This window comes from Annulohypoxylon truncatum, assembly GCF_022578515.1.
Source record: "Annulohypoxylon truncatum strain CBS 140777 unplaced genomic scaffold F4807scaffold_47, whole genome shotgun sequence".
Lineage (NCBI taxonomy): Eukaryota > Fungi > Ascomycota > Sordariomycetes > Xylariales > Hypoxylaceae > Annulohypoxylon > Annulohypoxylon truncatum.
Genome location: NW_025953833.1, coordinates 30660 through 56764, shown reverse-complemented (window position 1 = coordinate 56764; position 26105 = coordinate 30660). Strand labels below are relative to the sequence as shown.

General features: G+C 48.0%; 8 protein-coding genes across 8 annotated transcripts; 3 read left to right on the top strand and 5 right to left on the bottom strand.

Moving 5' to 3' along the window:
* The first annotated feature begins 141 nt into the window (after positions 1 to 141).
* On the top strand, positions 142 to 1604 carry F4807DRAFT_444368 (mitochondrial ribosomal protein 10). Its single transcript, XM_047999651.1, has 2 exons — positions 142 to 739; positions 850 to 1604. Exons 1-2 carry the CDS (start codon positions 631 to 633, stop codon positions 1017 to 1019), a joined length of 279 nt encoding a protein of 92 aa, XP_047849573.1. The 5' UTR covers positions 142 to 630; the 3' UTR covers positions 1020 to 1604.
* Positions 1468 to 3012, bottom strand: F4807DRAFT_294110 (uncharacterized protein). Its single transcript, XM_047994856.1, has 3 exons — positions 2419 to 3012; positions 2132 to 2298; positions 1468 to 1981 (listed from the first exon to the last, which is right to left on the bottom strand). The coding sequence occupies exons 2-3, from the start codon at positions 2265 to 2267 to the stop codon at positions 1644 to 1646; spliced, it is 474 nt and encodes a 157-aa protein (XP_047849572.1). The 5' UTR covers positions 2268 to 2298; positions 2419 to 3012; the 3' UTR covers positions 1468 to 1643.
* A 144-nt stretch (positions 3013 to 3156) lies between these two features.
* Positions 3157 to 7052, bottom strand: F4807DRAFT_294138 (uncharacterized protein). Its single transcript, XM_047994857.1, has 4 exons — positions 6320 to 7052; positions 5682 to 6224; positions 5152 to 5632; positions 3157 to 5103 (listed from the first exon to the last, which is right to left on the bottom strand). The coding sequence occupies exons 1-4, from the start codon at positions 6896 to 6898 to the stop codon at positions 3638 to 3640; spliced, it is 3069 nt and encodes a 1022-aa protein (XP_047849571.1). The 5' UTR covers positions 6899 to 7052; the 3' UTR covers positions 3157 to 3637.
* Positions 7053 to 10414: 3362 nt separating this feature from the next.
* On the top strand, positions 10415 to 14395 carry F4807DRAFT_444349 (WD40 repeat-like protein; the record flags this gene model as incomplete). Its single annotated transcript, XM_047999650.1, has 3 exons — positions 10415 to 11234; positions 11384 to 11838; positions 11914 to 14395. Coding segments are annotated over exons 1-3 (2947 nt in total), but the record flags the coding sequence as incomplete, so codon positions are not given.
* F4807DRAFT_444348 (uncharacterized protein) lies at positions 14396 to 15553 on the bottom strand. Its single transcript, XM_047999649.1, has one exon. It carries the CDS (start codon positions 15151 to 15153, stop codon positions 14515 to 14517), a length of 639 nt encoding a protein of 212 aa, XP_047849569.1. The 5' UTR covers positions 15154 to 15553; the 3' UTR covers positions 14396 to 14514.
* A 4712-nt stretch (positions 15554 to 20265) lies between these two features.
* F4807DRAFT_465017 (uncharacterized protein) lies at positions 20266 to 20605 on the top strand (the record flags this gene model as incomplete). The annotated part of the gene is made up of 2 exons (XM_048002226.1): positions 20266 to 20484; positions 20564 to 20605. 2 exons carry the CDS (start codon positions 20266 to 20268, stop codon positions 20603 to 20605), a joined length of 261 nt encoding a protein of 86 aa, XP_047849568.1.
* Positions 20463 to 23608, bottom strand: F4807DRAFT_444330 (putative dynamin GTPase). Its single transcript, XM_047999648.1, has 4 exons — positions 23409 to 23608; positions 21900 to 23303; positions 21311 to 21841; positions 20463 to 21257 (listed from the first exon to the last, which is right to left on the bottom strand). The coding sequence occupies exons 2-4, from the start codon at positions 23256 to 23258 to the stop codon at positions 21042 to 21044; spliced, it is 2106 nt and encodes a 701-aa protein (XP_047849567.1). The 5' UTR covers positions 23259 to 23303; positions 23409 to 23608; the 3' UTR covers positions 20463 to 21041.
* A 195-nt stretch (positions 23609 to 23803) lies between these two features.
* On the bottom strand, positions 23804 to 26038 carry F4807DRAFT_444328 (HET-domain-containing protein). Its single transcript, XM_047999647.1, has 2 exons — positions 25581 to 26038; positions 23804 to 25523 (listed from the first exon to the last, which is right to left on the bottom strand). The coding sequence occupies exons 1-2, from the start codon at positions 26002 to 26004 to the stop codon at positions 23815 to 23817; spliced, it is 2133 nt and encodes a 710-aa protein (XP_047849566.1). The 5' UTR covers positions 26005 to 26038; the 3' UTR covers positions 23804 to 23814.
* Positions 26039 to 26105: the final 67 nt, after the last annotated feature.

The window sequence follows — 26105 nt, the reverse complement described above, 5'->3', positions numbered from 1 at the left end:
ACCCGTAGTATGTAATAAACTTAGGTTCAACTCCCACTCAGTGCATCTATAAGAAAAAAAAAAAACTACCTACCTACTTAAATACTAAGCACCTTCCTTAATTAAGAAGGTGCACCTACCCTTTTTCCCATTTTTCTTCCCTTTTCAAACTAGCCCCACCATTGCAGGACGAAAATCATTGCACACCTAAAATATTTTAACTTAATCACCCTTGCAATTAATTACAACATATTCCTTTATACAATGGTCATTATTTAATAATACATGTTATTAAAATATCCTGTTCGCGCTCCAAAACCCTTTTTCCTTAATAAGCATTGTTTTCCTACGTATATAATTGGTCGAAAACCCTTGTATAATTTTATAATGGATGTATATTTGATTACATATTATACTCAATATGCTGGAAACATCATTTTTTGCATTTATTATTTTAAGGATAATTTAGAATGTCAAGGTCATTGCATAAGAATGTCTAGAATCCCCCCCCACCCGGGTAGGTAGATCAAACTTCTTGATTTTTAGTTACTCTGGAAATTCGGAAAAGCTTTATGTCGACCCACGCGCTTTTCGATTTACGATTGACGGCATAATAATCAACGATTGGGATACCCAACTCGACCCTCTAACATGTCGGCTCAGAGACCAACTCGTCTTCCTCCGTTGAAGACGCTCCGAGTTCGCAATCCGAATGGCCGACGGGAGAAACCATGCGTGGCCCTCATGTCTTCCGTCCTAGGTATGCGCCATCGACCCCATACATAATATATCCCATACCATTATATCCCCCATAACAAAATAATCATCTCTCACCATGTTGTACCTCGGCTGACTCCCTTACCTGAATAGCATGCTGGGCATCCGCAGGACACAACACAGCAGGATGCGCGACAGTTGAGCAGGCTTTGCGAGCCTGTATGGACGCACCCCCGCCTCCGAAACCGAAAGCCAGCGAGATCAACTACCACCTTTCGCGGTTTAAGGATAGGCTCACATTTCAAGAGAAGAAGAAGAGATGATAGGCTCAGAATGGGAGGATATGGTATGGGATGGGATGGGAAAGGTTATACCACGGCCGTGGTATAAGGTCGTTACGTATTACGGCATTTCGGCGCATCATGACCGAAGCAGTAAACAGGAATAGTTGCTGCCCTGTACGATAATGGAAAAAGCTATTACGGCAGGAAGACATAACTCCTTTCACTAGTAAAAGCATGAGGTGGCGTTCTGGATTATCATGCAAGGAAGCTAGGTCTAAGCTGAAATGCTGGCGGTGGTTCTCGACCACCATGTACTAAAATTTGTACATTGGACTAACGCCGTCAAGAGACTACGAATATATTCACGACTTAAACATTGGTCGGGGCCGTAATTGACTAACGGTCAAGTCCGGAGGGAACGAATGATTTAATGCCAAGCCCATAAAAGGGTAAAAAGGGGGATCAACCAAAATGGCCCAATGACGACCCGATGATGTTGTAATACAGCAGCCTCTTATGTTCTGGGGCGCAACAAACAGTGATTAAGTTTCACCGAAATCTGTAAATTTCCATGTTCTCATCTTATCACACAACGAAGCTCACTACCGACATAATAACCCGAACCCCCACGACCCCCAACGCCCTAACATCCCTAATCCCACCTCAGCATAAACAAGGCAGATGCAGACTCTGATAGTTACTACAAGTCTTCCCACTCGGCGTCTCGCTCCCCGTCTGTAAGTAAACCTGCCAGTAGCTGCCGCTCAGCTGGCACACTAGGAAGTTGAGCTGGCGCCCGAAGCTGCTCCCCGTCGCGGTGATGATCGTGTCGCCCTCGAGCGCCCAGGCGTCCGTCGAGCTCGCGTCCGCGAACGTCAGCGTCTTGTAGGACGTCGCGTCGTCGCCGATGTTGAGGTACGCCGACGTGTTCGCGTTCTGGATCGTGGAGCCGATCTCGAAGTACTCGCTGCTGGCTTCGGGGCCCATTACCGGGATCGTTGCTGTTGGGATAGATTTAAAATGTTAGGCCTATCCTTTTTCTCACCCTTGCTACTGTGATTTGGGGTGCGGGGAGAAGACTAGGTAGGTAGTAGATGGACATTGGAAAGACGCAATATGATGTGAAGGTAAGACGGCAAGGGTAGACGTACGATCCTCGGGATAGGTTTGTAAATAGTAGTGGAAGATGGGCGACGATACGGCGCGGATCTGTTCGGGTTTTGCTACCGCCGCCGGGATCGTCGCCGCTGCGAGCAAGAAAAAGCGGTTAGCGAGGGATGAGAGCATGACTGTCGTTTAGTCTCGAGTTTGGCAATATCTATGAATAAGAACTGTACTTAGCGTGAAGTAAAGACACAAGGTCGATCATCTGGTTACATAAGGGCGTAGGCCGAGGATTATAAGTCCCGGATGGTGAATGATAGTCGGAGGAACTAACCAGGTAGGCTGTGAGTTTGTTATGCCACTAGTTCATCTATACGGCTCAACTCTATTCCAACTTGATACAACGCTATATGCCTCGCTTGATAAAATGTCAAATTTAGGACGGGGAGGAGGCATTAAGGGGGACGAATAATATGAAGCCAAGTTGACAAAATAGGCAAAATACGGAAGCACATGTCCGTCCTTGACGGCGTTAAGCCCATCCCTATCCGGCTCATCTAAGGACATATCTAAATAATAAGAACCTCTCATTACGTATACCACTTAGCTATATAGGCGAATTGACGGAGCTAAATGTAACAAGTACAAGACAGACGCGGGATAGTTTACGACATCTTCATTTTAGCCCGCCTATATACGGCAGTCAGCTCTCAGAACTCTTAGCCTCTTCTTAACACTCTGAGTAGAATTCACCAGTACACTCGCCGATGACTTACAGAATGCCACGGCTAATCAACCCCGTCAAGTCTGACTCACATTACACCGACAGTATGAAGCCCTAGCTGTACTCCCCGCCAATGCTGAAAACAATCCTCTTGCTCTTTCATGCTTGCGAAGTCAGATGCGCGAAACAGCAGAACCGCCATCCTATCTTAACTAGCGCCGATCCGTGCAAGGTTATAAAAGGGGCCAAAGTCCGAAATCTCTTTATTATTCTCCCATAGCTCCCCATATAGGCTGGCAGTCACGCTCCCAAATCCTAGCGAAATTCGCGATCCCCGAAAGTTGTTGTGCCGCAGAGTATGAGGGTGAAGTGATAGTTGAACGCGTCGCAAAGTATAGTATTTAGATAGGAAGAAGCAACGATGCTTACCTATGGAGCTTCAAAACAGACCTGATAATGAAGGCTTATCCATAACGATCGAGAATTCTTCTGGTATAACACCGAACACATAAAAGAGTGTCGGGCTCCTTTGAATCTGGCAGGAACCCAAAGCCAGTTCCATGTGTGATCAAGAAAGATCTGGTATCAAAAGTATGTGCAAGAATCATAGAATCATGAAATGAATGTCGTCTATAGGTTTGAGGCGAAAGAAAATGGTATCAAGCTGTGACCTGTTTGCTGCTGACGTGTAGCGTATCATTATCAATGAAGTCCAGATTAGTATTATGTCTTGGGAGTCCTTGAAACACGCCGACTCCTTTTCCCCGAGAACTCTTTTTTGTTCGAGATGTCTCTTCAAACTTCGTCACTTAGTCTCTTTATTGTGTGCTCAATCGGTCCCTCCGACGCAGAAAAGTTCTATTTCTCCAACGCCGCCAGAGTAGATATCACGCACTCCCTCACGCCACTCCGAGAATGCAATCTGTATATCATCGTCGCTTTCGATTGTTACGGAATCACCATCCTCGTCGACATACCGCAATTTCAGATTGCCCTTAGCAATTGAACTATTGGTAAATCGGCCGAGCTTAGAATCAATGCGGTCCCTGAGCGATTGGTATGAGGTATTGAACGCAGCGACAAGAGTGAAATATGTTCCATTATCGCAGTTGACCTTGACTTTCAGCTGTGCGGGAATTGGCAAATCCGGATTCGAAAACGGGTTACCCTGGGTAGCTGTACCGAGAGCTGGCGATACAGGTTGTTGGTTATTGAGGTTCAGCGGCTGAGGCACTGTTGTTGCTGGGGCTGGGGCGGGAGTGGTCTGCCGGGAGTAGACGGGTTGAGTAGGGAATTGTGACATGGTCCCTCCGAGCTGACCGGACTGTTGAGTCAACCTCGCGTCGCGTTGGACACCTGGACTTTGGGTGTTAGTCCGGACAGGCACTTCCTGCCTGGGGGAACCAGTTTGAGATCGTGGGATGTTTGAATCGTGTGCTGGATGAAGATGGGGCGGTATGCCAGGCACGGCAGGAACAGGAGTAGTACTGTTGGTTCTACGGCCGTTAGGTTGCCCGTTGATATCAGGCGTGCTGTACGACCGACTACGTTGCTGCTGGGCTAGCGTCTGCGAACCGGAGGCCATTACAGGTAATGAAGGTCCCCTAGGGTTCCTCCCATTCATCGGAGATGGGCCATCTCTTGAAGGAGCTCGTGGCATAGCGGGTGCGGTATACCGATTGTTATCTTCCCAACCAGCTTGGGGAGTACCAGTTCTTGGAAATGGAAATTGACCATTAGCCCCAAACATTGTACTCTGTGTACTCGTTCGCGACGACGCGGGCGATTCTGCTGTGGGTGAGAAATACGAGTCACCGAGACGAGCGCCGGGTGACGGCGCACTACCTTGTGTCTGAAGACTCAGCGGTCCTGGAGGCGCCGGAAGAGGGAAGCGCGGTGGAGGCGCTCTGGCGATGCCCGCTAGTGACTGAGCACTCTCAGCAGTCGCAGAGCGTGCCCGGAGACTCGAACTTGACGCATTACGATTGGGCATCACTCCACCGGTCGATCCAAAGCCCATGCCTGGCGGCGATATCTGCGACATGGGCGTTTCCTCTTCCTCTTCCTCCTCGTCTTCTTGTTGGGCGTAAGGATTCTCGAGGTTATTCTGGTTTTGCATCCAGGTAAAGGCCGGCGTCGCTTGGTCGGGACTCGTGGCTGAAGCTGGCGCATTCTCCTTCCTTTGCGCAACTAACCCCGTTTCCCATTTTTTCATCGTCTCCTCGTTAGAGAACTTGATGACAAAGTTCTCCACGCCGGGATCTCCTTTCCACCAGATCTGTACAGTGTAGGACCCTGGAAATATTAGGCTGAATCCTCCAGTTGAAGCTCTGTGTAGCTTACCTGGTTTCGCGAATGACAAGACCTCAGTCACGTTTGTCATAAATATCCGCCCCTTTAGTTGTAACTTGTTGTTCTTGTTAGGGATCTTTGGACCAGTCTTGTTCTTGTCTTTCTTTTCTTTACTTTTATTCGGTTGTACCTCCTTGCAGCAGAGGAGAATACATTCGAACAAGTAAATCTCGTACTGAACGGTATCAGCATACTCCTTGGTAGCAGATTTAACCTTCGCGAAACTTACGTCCTTCTCCTGATCGCTTTTGCCGGTGACAACTGTGTACACGCCGTGCAGTAGCAATCTTCCGAAAGATTCCACCCTATGATTCTTCCAGTCATCGACCCTACGTATTAAGTCTTCCAGAGCTTCATCTAGCAGATCGCGATCGACTGCCTCATTCGCTTTTGTGAGGACTCGTTCCGCCGCATCGATACCGCCAATCAAATCCGCTCTAATATTTTCGTCCTCGCACTTTTTCAGTAGGGACTAATGCAAATTAGTGTCAAGTCCAATTAATAGGAATGTGTTTTCAAACCTTCAATAATAGAGGATACTTCACCAATCGCTGCATCGGTTTCAGCAGGAAACTATCCAATGTGTTGAAATCAAACGAAACAGGATGGTCAGCTAGTTGGATCTTGTCAAAGACCTGGTTTGCGATTTGGCCAGCTTTACGCTGGTTTGCGATGAATGGCTGATAGATATCGAAGGCATCCTCATATGTGACGAATGGTGCGCCCCATCGCTGCGTCTCCTGCGGCATTGAGTTGGTGGTTTCGACACGAATCAAGAATCGTCTCTGAAAATCGAGGATGGAATTTATGTTCAAGAATATTTGGTGGATGATGTCGCCAGGAATCACGCCCTTCTGCTCTAACGTTCTCTTCAAGTCGTGCAAGTTCTCGAGATCTTGCACATATTTCCGTTCTGTGTCAACTAGTTCTTGAATAATATGATCGCGATATGTCATCTGAGACCCCGGAATGACAGGACCGATGTCTTCTGGATATGGCTGCATTTGTAGGAGAAGACCGCGGCGCTCGGCGAGGTCTAAGACGCGGTTTACAACTTGGATAACCTACGTAAAAATGTTAGTTTGTCTGCTCGTGACATATGACAACTGAGTTCGATCGCGCGTGTGTGTTAAGACCAAATGCCTCGGGTGAAACATACCTTAACAAAGCCAGTAGTGTCGTTACCCATAAGATCACTGATCACGAAAGACTCGGAGGCTGGGATCTCAAGTCGTTTCAAGCAAGCCTCGACGAACTTGAAGATGGCTAATTTAGATCGCTTGTTCTCGTTGGCGGCTGGGTCGATTTCTAAGGGGACCTCAGGTTGCAGGGAATTGTATACGGTGAGCAGCGGTAGACCCGTCCGCAACAAGTTCCATAGTGACTCGACCGGGCCATCTTCGTCGCCGAGTGCGTTGAGAGCTTCGAGGTGAGTCTCAAAATTAGGGACGCGTGCTAGTCGCAGCTTCAATGCGATGCAGATCTGGTATAGCGAGCGGGAAGCATCCGCTTTCTGGTTGATGATATTTGTAGTAGGCACGACGTTGCCATTGCTCGATGGAGCGATGACGGTAGACGTCGACATGGATGTAAGCGAGGAATTTGACGAGTTAAGGGCTGTCGAGCCAGACAACTGGCTTGTGCGAAGACTACTCATAGTAGACATAGGACCGTACTTGTTGTCGGCTGGGAATACGGGGGCCGTGTTCGTCCGTAAAAGAGCCGGAGCATGTGCCATGCTATTCAGCCCATGCGAGATCCGCAGAGCTGGGCCGTGCTTTAATGGCTAGTCGTCCTCGGAAGCCTTGATTGGGAGTGCCAGAATTTATCGGACAAAGTGGACACAGCGGGTTGGGCGGGGTGTGTAAGAATAGGGTTGGTGAGATCGCCGCAAGAAATATTAGTGAGGTCGTAGGCAATCCTTATTTTCTATCGCCGTTATACTGCCCTTCTAAGCTATATAATTCATAAGGTGAATTAATCGGCAATCGGAATTATCGTGTTCAGAAATCTACGATCGTATAACACGAAGACGAAGGTGGATGAGATGACTCCTCTTTTTTCCTTTTACTTTTTTTGCTTCTTCCCTATGCCTTTTCTCACAGCCTTCTCCGTGAATCAGCGTCCGTCACGCGAACTGTTCCGAATGAATTCTGCGCCTTTCCTTTCTCGCAGCACGGGAGGACGAGGAATGAAAAAGCAGCCGAATATGGAGTATTGCTAGAGGCCAGTATAGTAGTATAGTGCAAATGGGTTGCTATAGTAGTATGGGGACTTGAAACATCGAAAATCGAGAGGGTCGCAACTCGGGCGGTTATAGGTGACAGGCGACCAATATTCAACTCTGGAAGAGTCGGGTGGGCTGGCGCCTCTTTCTCTTCTGCCGATCGGATTGTGGATTGCGTATTGCGGGTTTTGGTGCAGGTCAGGTGGGCGGTTGCAGGTCCTGTAAGGTGCTGTACCTACATAAGGCTATGTAAGATTGAAATAGTCGGGTTGGCTAGTTGTGTGGTTCGTCTTCTCTGTCTTGTGGCTTTCTCGATGTATTGACGGTGTGCAGATTGCGAATGGATGGCGAATGGAGCAGATGGATAGATTGGGTTGTGTGAATGGTGGTGGATAGGTGGATAGTGGATTGCGACGGAATGCGGATTGGTTTTTGTTGGGTTTGGGTGTGCTGGGTGCGTAGGTTGTAAGTTGTAGGCAGTAGGTTGTAAGGAGTTGACGATCAGGAATGATTCAATGACCAATTTGTCCCAAGTGGGTTAGTTAATGTTACATACCCGGCAGTTTTTACCCCCCCTCACCCCTTCTATTCTTCATGGAAAGTGCTCTCTTTAAGACTGAACTTGAGGTCTGATTGCCAATACTAATTTAGGTTTCAATTTCTTCCTGTATCTCATGGGCATTGAGGTTAAAGTAACGCCATCTTTCGACGAAAATGGTACATTCTTTTTAAATGCATACTTATCGTTTATATCGTTTATATTCAATGCTGCGAAGAGTATATCAACAAATTCGTAATACACCGCCAATACCTCAATCCCAGCTTACACATTATTCAATAGGCGCCCAAGAACAAATCCACATGCATTATTGAGTGGTACGTAGGTAGGCATTTTACTAGGCACCTAACCTAACCTACCTCTACTACCTAGCCTACTCGGAATACGGTAAAGCAACGATATACGCAGTAGGGACATTTATGTCACCGAAGGAAGACCTAACAAGCTCCCGCAATTGGGCATTAATCGTGATGGACTTTGATTGTTTCAAATTAGCGAACCCCCCGTCACTATTCCTGAAGGGGTTAAATCCCGTTGCACTGAACAAGAAAACTCCCACGATCGACAAGCCTTTCCCGTGCTTTGCCTAGGCTGCTAGGGTCGATATCATTGACAAACGACGGTGGGTTTATTAGTGGTTATGCTATCGCTATCCCCCGCTAACGTTATAGAGGGAATCTACTACGTACTTCAAAGAAGCCACCCTAAATGTGCTTACTACTACTTGTATCCTAGTACGGCAGGATCAGAATGGAACCTTCGGCTTACGATGCCAGACGACGAGCTGAAAAGGAAAGGGAAAGGAATACAATGATGGACCAGTGGGCTGGAAATTTCCACGTATGTACGAAGCCTTACTGCAAGCAATCCTTAAAATATACCAAAATTACATCAACTTGCGTAAATGCGACACGGAAGTAGTGGTGCGGGTGGTATTTGTATTATCTCTAACTCGCTTCAGCATTCGCCTTTTCTTGGCTGCTCCTTATTAAGTACACAACGCAGTCAGTCATGCGGACACTCAACATAAGAGGTCGGTTCTTTTCCAACCCAGTTGGGATGCTTTATACTATGTATATATATATAAGAAGATAGCAGCTGTCAATACTTAAGAAAATGCCAATTATCATAAGAAGATCGCGTCAACTTTCGTCAATTTCCTTTGTGTCCCTCACCAACATTAAAAAAGGGGTAGGGACCCTAATGAGCGCATCACGATTCACCAAGCGGGGAGCTCGAATCCTACAGGCATATGGAGTGATCAAGGTGTGATGGCGTTCTCTATGCATGGTTAGCCGCGAAGAGATAAGGTAGCATAAGGATTAATGACATAAAAATATGGAACACTCCTTAATCGGTCAGATATCAAAGTTCCGTGATGCTTCTATGCATGCTTCTCTGGACTTGTCAGGCATCACATGCTGAACTAGTTTCTATCTTGCATTCTCTAGAGGCTCTTATAACGTTATCTCCAACTATTAATAGCATGGTTACCTAGTAGTAACCACTACCAGGTAAGACTTGTTGAAACAGTCCACCGGAGTTGTATTGCTAGCTAAATGGACTCGGCCCTAAACCTATATTATGATTATCTTTCCATGCCATGTATTGGGAAGTCATGTCACTTCCGTTCTATGCTTAAACACTTTATTTGAGGAGATATGTTGTAAAGATGAGACTAATCGTCTCTGACCTCGATGAGGGAGGTTACCTATATTACATAGATAGGTAATAAGCATATAAAAGTGAGCCTATCGGGATAAACCGAGCTGCCACTTTAGATCTGTGGTTGTCGGATGGCCAACACTCATGATATACCTACGTACCTATATCCCGAACACAAGATATCCACCTTATCCATGTCATGATTCGCTTTCACTCCAGACATATGTATCTTATTTTGGTATTTATTGTCTCGACAGCAGGACACCTATAAACATACGATGCAGCGATCGGCACTCGGCCGAGGAATGTGGATATGCTCCGGGCAGCCCGGGCACGTTTAGCATTACGATAGCTGATTCTACTCGGCCTATTATGACAATGTGCATCCTCCACACTCAAGTCTCTGACAGGTCCGTCTCAAAGCATAATTACATTTATATTACTACATGAATACTGGGTACGAGTGGAATAGGATCTTATATACTTCTAAGGACCAACGCAGATGAGAGGTAAAATGTGTCTTCTCTCTATTGCTCTATTTGACTAATAAATGTTGTCATTAAGTAAGATACTCAACACTATCTAGTAGTTACTACAACATTATGTATTGGCTATGATATATCAAAGCACTAAACGAATTCCTTAGACTTTACTTGAAAAAAGTACGTAAACATATATTTGTATGTAAGTGTAGAGTTCTCTAACGTCCATGTATGCATATTGTGTTCTTGTATGAAGTCTTCATCGCACCTACTAGGTATCTGGTACGTAGAAGGACCAGGAAGGAATAACCCCTCACTAAAGCCTCTAACCCTGGTTTGCGTGGCAGCTGGTGCCCCAGACTGTCGAACTTGATCAGTGGAACCTGCCCTGCCAAACACCAATGGGAGTCATCCATGACTTCCTACTAGGAGCCGTGCGTAGTCACATCAACAAGTTCCTAGTGCAACCTTAATCTCATTCTCTACCGCCTACAGCCCCGGTTGCCCGGACCTCTAAGCAAATCATCCTCAGATTTACGATACTTACGATCACGAAACGCACCTAAGATTAATCTACCAGACATCTCCCATAACGCCGAACATTCTTAATTGTCTTTCGTTGCCGCGTGCTATAGAGATCGCTTGGCAATTTCTTTTTTTGGTTGGGGGACGTACCCTGCATTCGTTTGGTGGCCTTATCTGCGACTCACGTTTTGATACATCGCGACCACCATCACAACCAGTATTCGGCCAAGTCTGGCGCAGCGTGCGCTGCCTTACTAAGTTTCTGCTCCATCGCCTGTGACCGGCCCGCCTAGGTGTTGCCTGCCCCTGCACCTCATTAACCTAACCCACGTCGAATAAGGCGAATTGCTCGAACTTGCAAAGATCCCATACCCAACAATCAACGAAACATCTATCACTAATCATAAAGCACGAGCCGACTCTACTTATAATAACCTGATGGATCCCTTCTCTCCTGCCCAAGAACCCGACGAGGGTTATTCCGAACACCCCCTGAACCCTTCCGACCCGGCCAGCCTTGTCAACAACGGATCACTGGCAGCAAAGAGCTCAGCCGCCGATATACCGGCATGGTTGTCGGCTCAATTACCCACACTGTCGGTGCACCAGAAGTCTCGTAAGTTATCCCATTTCGGTTCCAAACCGGATGCTTCTCCGTATCCATAATTGGAATCAAGCCACTGTCGTCACCCTTGTTTTAATTTCCCTTCCGCCATGCTATGTTGTTTATTTTCTTTCGCTGACGTGACCATCTAAAACCCGCAGGTCTGGCTATGCTTATCCTGAACGAACTACCAACTACTGTCATTGCAGATATCGTCATGAACGAGCTAAACCCCCGCCTCTACATCAACTTCGTCGAACGCCTACCTCCCGAGATATGCCTCAAGATCTTAGGCTACCTGGACCCCGTGTCCTTAATCCACGTCGCCATGTGCTGCCGGGGGTGGTATGAATTGGCTATAGATCGCAAGCTATGGGAACGATTATTCTATCTAGAGGGATGGAAGGCAATACCGTCCGAGATCATTGCCGCCGAGCAACGCATGAACGAGAGCCTCTCCTCCCAGATCTCCTCCCAGAGAGTTCAAACTTTCGAAGATGGCCATGTCAACAAAAAGCGAGCAATCTCCGAGACGACGCCTCAAGACGACGAGGATTACGAGATGGTAGATGCTGATGCGTCTGTAGGACAAGAACCAGCAACAAATGTGTTCAATGTGAGTGCTTCCTACTTTCATAGACTGGGCAATGTCCTTGTTGGGCGAGAAACCGTGTCTAATATATACGCCCAGGGCGCGTTCTCTGCTCGTCGGCCGGGAGAGAGCGGTTCATCTTTCCAAAGCAATAATAGCGTTACCCAACATATGGGCAATCTGATGATGAAATCGCCTAGCCCTATGCCGGATTTCGGAGGACAATCTGCTTCACAGGTCTCTAAAGGTAAAGGAAAGGCCACTGCTGAATCCTTAGAACTTTCACGCTCGCTTCTTGATGCGCCTACCGGTCTGTCTAGCTTACCTAAGTCAACACTTTGGATTTATGATACGAGGGACCGTCGGTACAAGATAAACTGGAAATACCTGTATACGATGAGACGGAGATTAGAACGCAATTGGGACCGTGGCCGATTCACGAATTTCCAATTGCCTCACCCAGATCACTTAGACGAGGGACATAACGAGTGCATTTACAGCCTACAATACGACTCAGAATATCTTGTCAGTGGTAGTCGAGATCGCACGTTACGAATCTGGAATCTACGCACACGCCGCCTCATACGACGACCTCTTGGAGGCCACGCCGGCTCAGTCCTCTGCCTACAGTTTGACTCGGATCCGGAGGAAGATCTCATTGTCTCTGGAAGCAGTGATTCAGATGTTATTCTATGGAAGTTTTCGACAGGTGAAATCATACAGAGACTTCGACAGGCTCATAGGGAATCTGTTCTTAATGTCAAGTTCGATAGACGGATCCTGGTCACATGTTCGAAGGACAAGACCATCAAGATTTTTAACCGTGTTCCGTTACGACCCGGCGACTTAGGATACGGTGGTTCTCAAGCCGTCAGTCCCGTACCAATAAACCTGAGAAATTACGGATTCGACGATTCTCCATTGAACCAAGCCGCTATTACGCCGCCGTATACCATGATCGCTTGCCTCGAAGGGCATGGTGCCGCCGTGAACGCCGTTCAGATCTGCGAGCGCGAGATCGTCTCAGCAAGCGGTGACAGGCACATCAAAGTTTGGGATTGGCCGAATCAGATGTGCCAACGAACTTTCCTCGGGCATAATAAGGGTATCGCCTGTGTTCAGTACGATGGGAGACGCATCGTAAGTGGAAGTAGCGATAATGAAGTCAAGGTCTTTGACCGGGAAACGGGGCTCGAAGTTGCGAGTCTGCGGGGACATACGAACCTGGTTCGAACAGTACAGGCTGGGTTTGGCGACCTTCCTTACAGCGTGGAGCAAGATCGGCTGGATGCCAGAGCTGTTGACCAAGCGTACTTCAAGGCCCTAAATGCCGGTGATCTCCAGGACATGCAGTCATTAAGACGCCGGCCCCACAACGCGGGCAGCCGCCGACCTGAGGATATCACGGCTTATGGGGCTAAATTACCGCCCGGTGGTGGTGGTGGCCCATACGGGCGAATAGTCTCTGGTTCATACGATCAGAGCATCATAATCTGGCGACGAGACCGGGAGGGTGTGTGGAGAAATGCCCATACACTTCGGCAGGAAGAAGGCGCTGCTGCTGCTCTCAGACAGTGTCCTTCCAGCTCAAATTCGAGAGCCGCTGCATCATCGACGTCGAATCGCAATCTACCGACACCTCCTGCAAGCGCGCCAGCAGCACTTCCACAGACACACCCGAACTTTACTCACGTCGAGCATCCCATCATCGCCACCATCACCCCCCAAACTACTTCATCATACACTCAGATGATCGATACTTGTGTGCCACAAGGCCCGGCAGCTCTTGAACAGGCTTTAGCAGCTTATCCGACGATGTTGACATACCAACATCATATCCAAGCGGCCATTGAGCGCGAACCAAACGCACTTGTGCGCTCACAGCTGAGGCAAGTCGTGAATACGGCTCTAGTCCGAGCACAGATCGCACAGAACCGTGCGAGGGAGTCTATACAACGAGCTCTATCAGCAACCTCCGGCTCTGGAGAGTCGTCGGCATCGCAGCCTGGTCATCCCTCGGCCCGACAAACCGGCCAGCATACGTCGCCGAGACAGTTGAATGCTACTGTCGCTAGTTCCTCTACAGCTTCGGCGGGTCATGTCATGACCAGTAACGGTGGTGGCCCGCCTCCTACTATCGCCAATATCACCACCCCACATATCCAGCATCACGGTCAACAAGCACAACCACAGCCACAGGTGGCAGCACCTCAGCTGCAAGCCCAGGCTCAGGGGCAGCAACAGCAGCATCCCCACATGGCCCCAGCAGACACAAGCCCTGCGCGGATCTTCAAATTACAATTCGACGCACGACGGATTATTTGTTGTAGTCAAACGAGTACCATTGTGGGTTGGGATTTCTGCAACGGAGACCCAGATCTTGAAGAGGCGTCTGTGTTTTTTGGGACGGTAGAGTAAGAACTTTCTTGTGTTACGTCGCTTCCATTGCATGTATTAAACTTGAGCCCGTGCCGACGATCATAGCCGTACGCGGCGCAAATGTGCTACAGTAGGTCGAAACACTGTGAAATAGCATGATGGAACTACGGTAACTAAATAGAGTATAATAAATGACGATGAACCAATATTTAGACCCTGCTAAACCCTATGTCATGAACCCCCGTAACTCCTTTCTTTGGAAGAAAAAAAAAAGATGTGTATTTTGTGTTTAGGTATCTTTCGTAGGTCTGCCTCGTAGGATCACCGCGCCGCCTCCTGCACCTTGGCGCTCGTCTCGGGCGGCTCGTCGATGAACTCAGGGACCTCGTCCCTCATGAAGTCGGGGACGCCGCCAGCCTCGATGCCGCCCTCCATTTCCATCTCGGCGCCGAGCAGCTCGAGCTCGGCGTCGAGCTCAGCCTCGTCGACGTCGTCGGGGACCTCGTAGCCGCGGCTCAGGGTCTCGTTGATCTCGTTGCCGACGTCCATGAGGTCGGCCATCTCGTCCTGCATGCGCTCGATCTTGTCGAGGTCGACCTTGCCGTACTGCTTCTTCAGCTCCTTCTGGGTCGTCTTCATCGCGTCCACCGTCGTCATGACCCCCGCCAGGTTGTCCTGCATCGTCTGCGCCTGCTCCATGTTCCACACCTGCGACTGCAGCTGGTCCCGCTGCGACTCGTACTGCTTGCGCCGCTGCAGGACCTTCAGGGCTTTGGATTTTAAGGCGTTCTTGCCCGGCCCGTCGCGCATCTTGGACATCTTGGATTGGTAGGTTCCGAGCTCGGCGTTGAGGGAGGCGATCTTTACGTCGAAGGAGGAGATCCGGCCGTCGAGGTTCGTTATCGCGGTGTTGAGCGTGGGTTTGGGCGCCTTGGGCGCGCTGCCGAAGAGGCGGTTCATGGTTGTGGTGGCGGCGTTGGTGGTGGGGTCGGGACTACGAATGAAGACTTATGTAGTGTGTGCGAGGGCGCAGGTATGAGGGTAGAAGATAGCGAAAAAGCAAGAGATGTCGTCGTTATAGGGATATTATGGTTCTGACTAGAGCGTTAGGTTACACGTAGGTAGGGATATGGATAGGCGCTTGCCTCGTCGTAGGCAGCTAGATACTGGGATGGCAATCGGAGAATGGGATGGGATGCTCTTGCTTAGGTGACAATTGGATGTAAGGTTGGTGGGGCAGCGAGCAATGACGTCTCTTGGCGCGGGCAGCCGTTTGGCAGGTGGAGATCTTTCAGAGCAGGTGACAGCCATAACTTTATCCCAACTTCGAGAAACCAACACTTTGAGCCGCTAACTTCACAACTGCCGAATATCGCGCTCTCTCCTTGATTCGTACCGAGAGGCTCTTATACTTGATAATTTTACGTTTAGTTTCGTTCATTCGGTGACGGATCACTATCGTTTATCTCTAGACTCTCCTAAATAGGCCATTTTCAACAAATGCAACAAGATCAGCTTTACTCTACTGTGCCAACTGCGGATGTTCGTGGCTTCGTGCAGTGTACGCATTCATGCAATGAAATGCATTCGAATTTCTATGAGCAGATGGGGCAGTAATGCATGACACGATGAATCCGTAGGTGTGAGGCTTTGGGGCGGACCTCCCATTGGGTAGGGTTAACTTCACATCGAACTTTTTTTCTTCTTGAATTTCAATGTTCATGTCCTCGGAATCTGGATCTAAAGGGAAACTCACAAACACGTCAATCAAGCTCATGTTCCACAATTTTGTTGACATTTTGAGGTATCACCGCTAAGTGTATGAGGTGAAAATCGACGATAACTGCACATGGTCCTTCAGCTACAACATAAATCGTACGATGCCGCCGACATCGAGCTTACGGTGAAGGCCACCATGTTGACCACACTCGAGTAGCGGTCGGATCCTTCCGGCCGGGTTAACAGAATCCATTCTCGGCCGAAATTTCCGACTGTGAAACTGCGAATGAGATTTGTGCTGCTAAAGAGAGTGTAGAGAAGGTTGTGGGTGTGTGAGGTAACTTCACGAGGGGTTCGATCGAGGAGCCGCTTCTGTGTAGTCGGGGCAAAGGTAATAAACTGGCAATCTCCGATTCGTTTTCTTCTATGTGGATAAGGGGTGCTTGAGTCGATTTTCAGAGGTTATAGCAATCGCAGTGAAGACACATGAGATACACGGGGAAGAAGACCCTACGTAAAATTATTAACATGATGGAAGAAAGAAATGGCAGTGTAGGTAAGTTACATCAACCCATCATTGACATTACTACCACTCAATGCGACATCGATAGGCTTATTAGATACCTCCTAAGCTGAAATGATGGGCTTTTTAAGTAGTCAATGACAGGTTGAAGAGATAATTGTCTGGGAAATCAAACGCGACCTCAATGAAGGGATGGAGCTGAGCCCATTATATTTTTTTCGCCCCCAGAACGCCATAATTCGTTACCCACTCCGCCTCCCCGTGTCCTTGATCTCACCTTGAAAGCAACATGGAGATAGTTGGCCCGCCGGAGCAAACTAACCGCCGGAAGCTCATCTTACCGTCTAGATAATGGGTCGTTCGAAGGGATTCAGCCGCTCTTACGATCCGGCAGCTCCTCAAAACGCTAGCTGGATGCCAGGGACTTGGAATAAGAATATGATTGGGCGGGCAGCACGGAATGCTAGCGGGCTAGATTATTGTGGCCTAGGAGAAAGATCGAACGTCCATCCATTGGGATTCAGCACTCCTTGGTTCTGTTCTGTGCGGTGGCAAGTAGTGAGTTTCACTATAGCCCCAGAGGTAAAAAGAGAAGGTTAGCATATGTGGATAATGGAATAAGAAGTGATATAGGTACCTCGCATTCCTCGTATTCTATTTTCATTTGGCATATCCATGACGACTTGGTTCTCGAAACTGACAAGTCGGTTGCTGACCATCCTCCCATGACTCGGGAAGCTGTGTAAGTCGATTGCCCTGAGCCGCTTGTCGCCATCAAGCGATCGTACGGTTCGGATTTAGTCCCATTGGCTGAGCATGTGTAAGCGTTTTCCTCGAATTGTACAAGTTGCAGAAGTCGCACGACGATATCTCCTTTTTAGGAGTGGTGAAACTCGCTGCCCGAGATAGGTTTGTACGGATTGATGGACTTGATGGATTGATATGAGGCTATCATTGTGATTTCTTTTTAGAGCCGAATGTTGCAATTCTGACGAAAATTGCAACATCTCGATTAGTCGCGTATACCACATGGGATACGCGCTGATCATGATGATTAACGCAAAACCCCACAATCTAGCATTGTCTTTGAAGGGCTTTGGTATCTAAATCATAGCGGTCATCTTACCTATTTTTCGGAGAAAGTTGATAGCCTCGGCCTGTCCTACATAAGCCATTTCCCGGGGGTTCTTCAAGTGCAGGCGTGGCGTTCGTATCGTAACTTGCTTTTGGCGCAGAAGCCCAAGCACAACTTATCAAGTCCTACAAGCCAAGCAGTCTAAGGCACGTTTTCATATAGACGCTTCTCGTTCGCCGGTAAGGTGCATATTCTAACATCTTCCACTGACATGCATGGCTAAGTCCTCGTGTTGTGACATTTGACTAATAATCTAGATTATCGTGGCCTGCTGGAAACATTGGCAGGTCGGAACTATGTATATAGGTAATAATGAGCTATTTCCCGAACTAGGCATGCCTGTCGCTATACAGAAGTGAATGTTAACCCTGCTCATAGAGGAGCGCGTCGAGGTAAGGTCCCGATCAATAGCACCCCCAGCCGTGCATGTTTTCTGCAGGTAGATTCATAGTCGAATTTTTTCTTCGATTATAATTTCCGAATTCGTAATAGAAGCTTGATTAGATCCTTGATTCGATTCCATCGACCCACGTCGACTCCGGCGCCGGCTCCATATGCGATGCGTGAAGGGGAAACTCTGAATAGGGGTAAGTTCGCCTCATCTGTAACAAAACCTGATATTCCCAACTTGGTTCCACAACGTCTTGCCAAGTCTGCATTTTTGCAATTGCCGCTGAGTTGTATCACAAGCCAAGATTAGAGTAGCCATCAAGAAACATAGTTACGACGTGGCGTATGGAGATGTGAAGCTTTCTGAAATAAATTTAGCAAAGCTAAGATGCCGCTAGCTCGCGCGGCAATTAAAGATCGCCTTAATCGTATGATTCGAAATGCCTTCTCCCCCAAGCTAACCTAACTACTCAATATCAAGTCTCGTCACGCCCGTTGCTGTCCTCGAATCGGAGTCGTTTCTTATTCGAAGGATCTCAAGGCTGGCCGTAGTGAGGAGCTAATTGTTCAATTAGGTCAGCGAACTGGTTACTGGATGTTTCTGAATGGTGTTGAGTCTTCCTTCCTAGATATGGGCTGCTTACTGTCAGCTGGCCTTCGCATCGAATATGCTTAGTAGGGAATAGTATCATCATAATGTATGGAGGATTACGCGGCGAGTATAGTCGAAGAGGTGCCGTCTCGGTATGTAATGTCTCATCCGGAACTTCCCTTTACTAGCTGAATCGAAACCCTTGCCGCTCAATGTTTAGATCTCTAAGACAGCCCCAGCTAGTCGTCTCAGATCTCAGTGGAAGAGTATAGGCTACCATTGGTTAGCCTTGATCTCAGATAATATCATGTGTTGTTATAACAGGGTTCCTTACCGGCCCTAAACCTCCAAGAGTATAGACTCTGATATCCCGTGTTGAGTAGTCATTTTCAACATGTAGGTTAATCAGCTTTAGCATTATAACCGCCGCTCGAGGTGAGATTTAGACAAGGATTCTTCTACACCGCCATGCAGCTGTAAACTTATCTAAAATTTGTGATGATATCTACGTTATAAAGGTGTTGAAGACTAGGAGACTGCTGAAGCCTAAACGTCATGGCGGCATGGGAACTGGTTAGTTAATTTATTCCGCGAGGCTTACATGGGTTGGTATATGACCGTGAAATTCCCGCCAATCGTGGAAGCTAAAGTGTAAGGCTGGTGGGCTACTCCTATAGCGTGCACTGGAGACAGGCTCCGGGGAGCGGCTATGACGTTGTCGGCATGTATACACTGTGCGACCACACGGTAGTTAATTACCTAGTGATGCTGTGCGAGTCGTCCCTATTTCTTGCAGGCTAGCTACTTTATAATTTACATGGTTATATTGCAGTTGTTATAGTAACATGTCGCCCAACCGTTATTAAGCATGTCTCATCGGTAATTAGCTGCAGAATCTCTCTACCTTCAGCAATTATGTTGATCACAACGGTCGCCTTGTGTAAGGCACAGATCACTGCTGTTTTTTGCCTCGACTACGACCGAGTACCTGGGTCGAAAACGGGTATTCCCGTCTATGATAGGTCATATATGTAGTCTGTAGTGTGGAGTTACGGTAGACCACCGGCACTTCCGGGGACTTTTGTCGTATCTGAGAGCTGCATGTCTACTAGCCATGTGGCTTGAATCTAGAATTGGGTTACACGGCGAGAGCTGAAGAATGTAATTTGAACGCGGTCTCTTATTGGATAAGAGATGCCTGTTAGCATTCGCTAGCCATGATTGGCTAGCGATTCACACCTGATTAGAGTAATTGGTACTGTGATGGCTTGCATCGATCGTCGAAACCTGAATTTTCTCCATGACCAGGTAAACATACGACCAGGGTCACACGGTGAAATGAATGGACATGTCAAAGATATTGTGGCGGCGACCAAGGCGCTCTCGCGGGCCATCCTCAATTAGCCTTCATCTCGATCGGACAGATCAGTGCGAGATCACATCCGACACGGAACGCCGTCTTGACAGAATAGATTAGGATGCAGTATCATGCCCGAAGGCGCAAGGCCCTACGGATTTGGAGGTAGCCATGTACAATGAGTAACCGCCGTGGACGAATATATAAAGCTCGTCAAACCTCCTCGAAGTCCAGAGTTAGAAACAGCATCGCAGATCAACAGTCCTCAGTCTTCAGTCTTCGCAACAATCTTCAGTTCACTACCAGCACTCCAGTCTTTCTCTTCAAACGAGCCCGACCCTCTTACAACATTCAAAATGCAGTTCAGCACCATCACCACTCTCTTCACTCTGGCCGCTGTTGCCATTGCTGCCCCTGCCGAGGTTGTTGAAGCTCGCACTGGCGGAGGCTCTTGCAGCAACTCGCAGCCGTACGAATACTGCTGCTCTGGAACCGTCCCAGTTCTCAGCTGCATCCTCAACATCCTGGGCAACTCCTGCGGTGGAGAGGCCTACTGCTGTGACTCCCAAGTCTCTGTACGTATAACCCTCTACCTAATTATAACAGCGAAGAATCATGGAAACTTTTTCTAACAACGAACTTGTCTAATTATAGGGCACGGTCGCTGTTGGCGCCCTCAACTGTGTCAAGCTATAAATGGATATCACCGAATGATGTGGACTTTCCCGAAGAACTGAAGTAACTGGGGAGCTTGGTTGAAGAAAACGATGGTGGAATGGCTGAGTGCTTGGATATGCTTCTATTCCGATTTAAATTTTGTCATGGCCTTGATCACACTCGCTTAGTTTCGGAATATATATCACGTATGTGATCTAACGCGCTCTCATTTTATTAGTGAAACTTGATGTATCGTGATTGTAAACTGTTTTTACGCGGCCTGAGATACGCTACTTACTCGAATTTCTCATACACATAATCATCAGAATTAGGAAAGCAGCGAACAAACTAAAATTATAGACCCCTTTTTTGCTTATGAATTGCTGCAGGTTACAAGTCAGCTAGTAAGAGTCCTACAAGACAGCTCCTGTCACTTAAATCAATGCCAACGACCTTAAATTCGTACAAGAGACATCTACCTATCAGCAAGACTCTCGCGGAGGCTCTGTGCTTTTGACTCAAGTTGAGCCCGTCTGTTTTGTTGCTTTCGTGATTCGCAGCCGATCCGTAGGAGGTCTTCGTCACTTAGTTCAGCAACTATCCGAGGGCAGAAGATGCTTGGGAGTCGCTTCATAAAATGACGTTCAATCACTTGACGACAGACATTGTCGACGAATGTCCTCATTGCCAACTGTTCCTCAGGTTAATATACGAAGACTAATGGAAAGGAGACTAGTTACATACCGCGTAGTAAGAATCCAGGGCCATCTTGGTGTCCTTGTGACCTTGTTCAACTACATCCACCGACATCTTGTCCTGGATTCCGTTCATCGCTTTCTCAATTAGTTCGGTTTTACTTGGTGTTAGGAATTTGCTAGCATCCAATCCACTTTCAACGGCATCCGATATGAGGGGTCTGAGAATCTTCTTACTTGATTCATCCCGGAACTTATGCATCCTATAGGTATAGATGTGGTTGTACGTAATCGGTTGCCCGGATTCATCATCAATCAGCTTCTCCAGCTCATTATATGCGAGCTTTCTAGTTTCTTCAAGGCCCCTCTGACAGAGTGTAGTAATATGGCGACGCAGCTGGTTCTCGCGAGTAACTTCGGCTACTGCCTTGCTAACCCATGTCGCCACCATCTGATCTACCCTCTGGGTGAGGTTCTTTGCAATGGATGGCCAGCGGCTCGATTGCTCATGAAACAATTCCGCAAAAGAGACATGACTATAGTTTCCTGAGAGCTCACGGCCACGGCTTTCGGAGTATTTCTACTTAATGAGTTAGTATCTAGGTACGTATTCAGTGAACAGATTGATGAGAGCTCACCGTTTTTATCCATTCCATCATTTCATCTGTGGTCACATATAACGGTTCCGGATAGATCTCATCTGCTATTAAACGAACGCCTGGACTCTCGTCAGGGGTTCTGACTTCCTTTCTCTTTTCTCCGTTATCACGCATATATGCAGAGAATTCCTCATTGGCGACGTGAACCTGTAGTCGAAGTCTATTGTTACAGTCGGAAAAGAAATCCGTTGCAGTTCCCTGATATTGACCATCGTAGGCGGCTTGGGCGAGCTGATGAAAACGCATGCTCATGTCTAACAGGGACGACCGAATTTGACTAACTGTCTGCCGCTCATTTCCGAGTAGCCTGAGTTCCTCTTCAACCTCACTCAGCTTGTATTTAATCTCGTCCCAGATATTTGGTAGCTCACGCTCAATCTGTTCTTCCAGAAGCTCTTGGATGAATGTCTTCAAATTGTCCGCGCCTATTCGACTCCGATTAAGATGCTCGTCTTTCCAGACATCTTGGCGGAAGAAATCAGTTTCGTAGCCGGGCTCAGATGAAGGGATGAGGAGAAAAGGTTCAAAATTTGACGTGGTTATATCCAGGTTCTTTACCAGAGCCACGACCCTGCGCTCAGTTCCCGGGTTAACAAGGTCGGCCTTCGTGAGGACGCCTGCAGTCCGCTGGCATTCAGGGTCATGTTTGCGTACAAGCTGTAGGATTCTCTGATCGGCGATATCACTTGTTGCTTGAAGGATGGCCAATATGATCGTATGTGGGTTTGAAATATAGCTTTCTACCAGGTCCCTTCTAATACGGTCTCCATCTCCAGCCTTTTCATCAACAGGGATATATATAAGGCCAGGAAGGTCGACAATAGTGATATCAAAAACTGCAGAGGCCATGAATTCGATCCGTAGTACATCGGCAGCAACAATGTTGTCGGAACCGGATGTGATAGGGAGAGAAATGCTCAATAGAGACGAGACTTCCTCGACGACATTAGACAATTCGGATAAGTCAGATAGCTGCCTGTGGTATTTTCTGAGAGCATGTTGAAACTCGGGAGGTCGCCCGCTGTGGGGAAGGATACTGGCAGTGATCTGCTGGGGGAGGGGGGCACTGGTGTGTCGAAGGGCAATCTCGATAGGAAATCCAGTACATCCATTATCTCCTATGGGGAATGGGATTCCGGTAAGACGTTCTAGAACCGAACTCTTCCCCGAATGTTGGTCACCGCATACAACTAGTCGAGGCGGTGGAATCGTGTCACCAATCCCGTTCACTCGGGCTTTCTCAATTTGTTTTAAGCGCTGAGCCAACCAAGCAGAACTTAACCCATTTGCAGGCACCTGCGATTCCTCGATAATCATGGTTTTACAGGCTGGGTTCATCGTCTTTATCGCTGTGCATAACTAGAAATAAGGGGAGAGATATGCCTATCCGGACAAAGCGGTCAGCTTGTTTGCTGCTGAGCGAGTTGTAGCAAAACGCAGAACGAAGTCAAGTAGTATAGCCGCGAAACTCTAGATATCATCACGTACCTGCCTTGAAATCAGTCGGTTTGCATCAAAGGAACCCCTTTCCCCGAATATGGGATGCACGTACGCACTAGTCCTTGAAAGACAAAGTTTAGGACCTGCCTACCTAGCCATTACATTATCCAGAGCCTCTTCAAAATTTAGAGTTAAGAGTGATAGGTCTTGCCCGAGTTGATAATTCCTTTGGATTTGAGATATCCACGTTTTATGTGGGGACTCATTTATCCCCCGAATAGTAGCGGGACATATGTTGGACTGTCGGAGTTTGTTTTTGGTGGGGTCACGTAAAAGGGGGTCACGTAAAAGGGGCCAAGATGGTTAAGCACGGGCAACTAATCAAAGATAGGCACGCATCCACGGATAACACGCCATGGGTCTTGGTATCAACACTGGAAGGCATTCTTTTTTCTTACAGGATAATAATCTCTTCTTCAAAGGCGAAAGGTTTCCACGACTCCCACCCACCCTTGAGGCACACATAACAAATCCTTTCCCAGGAACTACTCTCCTTTGGCGAACGTCTAAGGAGAAGGCATTTAGCAATTTCCACAGATTTGAATTTCCAGAATGCGTTTGTCAGACTTATACATAAAAGTCGCAAGTCGCTTTGCACGCCTGAAGTTAAGATATCCCAATCACTTTGGACGTCCAACCCCAACATCGTAGGTAAAGGGGGAGCGCATTCCGGGGACCGTTGCACCGGCATGACTGTCAGGTACTTAACCCCATCACACATAGGTCTAACTTCCGCATCCCCACTGTCCCATCTACTCTGCGCAAGCTCCTTTCTCATATCCAGCGGCCGCTCTTCCACTTGGACATGGACAATCTTGCTCCTAACCTTGAGATGCGCTGAAGAGATCCTTCCAAAATCACCATTCTGACGGCATTCCGTCTCAATGACGTCCCATATAAACCGCTCTTCCTTCGAGCGCGGTATAAATCGTATCTTTCCTACCACAGAAGCCCACGACCAGGACGGAGCGACGTACTCGATCGTTCTGTGACATCTACTTGCCGCTTTCCAAAATATGGTAGTATTTAACTGCTTACGCCATAGGCCCCCAAGGTAGTCTTGCCGTTCCTCTCGAACCTTGGCAGCTATCCCCGCCAGCGCCACTATCCTGTCGGTCTCGTAGGTCAGGCTCCTGGACGTGTAGTCCACGACAATGGCCTGCCAAATCGACTCCGGCGTCTTCCACGGCTGCTTCTTCGCCTTTTCCGGATCTACCAGGTTAGAGAAATTATCTACCGGATCGTAAAGGTCGACTAGAGTGCGGAGGCCACACTCGCAATTGGCTTCGGTCGGACACTTCCACTTCAGCTCTGTCTCGGTGAAGTGGATCCGCCGTTGCGAAAGGCACTCCTCTTGCAGGATCCACCCGCGTCCGGTAAGCTGGCTCGCGCTCTGGTCCGCCTGGCAGAAGAGCTCGCGCACTTCCGTGGCGAAGTTTGCGATGTTCGTGTTGATCTGAGTCTGAAGGAGGACTCTAGCGGCGGGTTCGGAGTCGTTATCTTTGTACTCGATAACTCGGACCGAGCGCGGAGTCTCCCTGTCCTTTCTGTTCTGAAAGAGACCGTCATCGCTATGTCTCGCCCGGTCCGCGAATATGGTAGCAAAGGCGTTTGAGTACACGTCACACATACGTCCTGCTTCGGCTTCCCAGTCTTTTTCGTCGTCCTGGATTATGCAGATGGAATCTATCCAGAGGTACTGGATCCCCAGACCCCGTGTCACTTCGATAGCTTCGCGGAAAGTCCTCGGGAACTCGTCAAGGGGTATGCCTTTGCAGTGAGAAGATGCATTCCCCGTCAGGGTTAGCAGTTTCTTATATTGTGTTTTCGGGTCGCCCCATCGGTGACTTAGAGCCAAGTAGCGGGCTCTTTCCCCCTTGTAGGAGTGGTATAAGAAAGGTCTCTTTCCATCGAGCCCAACGTCGATGACTCGAGTTGGTAAGTTCTTAATGTGAGAGGGGTGAAAGCCGGGACAATTTGGGTGGTTGGTCCGACAGTTCTCAATTCTGTCTCTGATTACCTGAATATCCCGCTCCTTTGTCCGCGACAGAGGTGACTTTTTCTGTACAGGAAGCCACGCTAATGACGAGGGACAGTATCCTTCTATATAAGCTTGTTAATAAGTGTCTATATAGGTAGAATATCTCTGCTCATACGTACCTCCGTCTAGGGCCAGCGTTACAGAGATATGATCCCATAGAGACCCCATTCCAAACCCGGGCTTAGCTGTGCCTGCCACGAGGTTGAAGAAACCGTAGCCGCCAATTGAATCTACACGTTCTACTTTCGGGTCATTAAGGTTATGTTTCTCTGACAATGCGGTGTAAAGAAGGGTGCATATTGTACAGCCCCTATTGGAGGCCTGCCGAAGAGCGGTTGGACTGCAAAATCCCGGTGGCGGAAGAAGGGATGCGCAAACCGAACAACGGGAGTTTAGATGATCATCGGTCGTTGTCTCCATGGTTACGGACGCACAAGCATCAGTAAATATTGATATTATAAATAGATGTGTAGTAGTAACACCAAATATCAGTTTGAAGTATAAGACTGCAAGGCTAAATAACCTAAGAGTATTGTCAACCATATTTTCAAGTCATCCCCGAACATTCGATAATAAGGTACATAGCTTCTTAAAATTGACGATAAGTTGGGGGTGGGGCATCATTCCTAACTCTGCTGACTAGA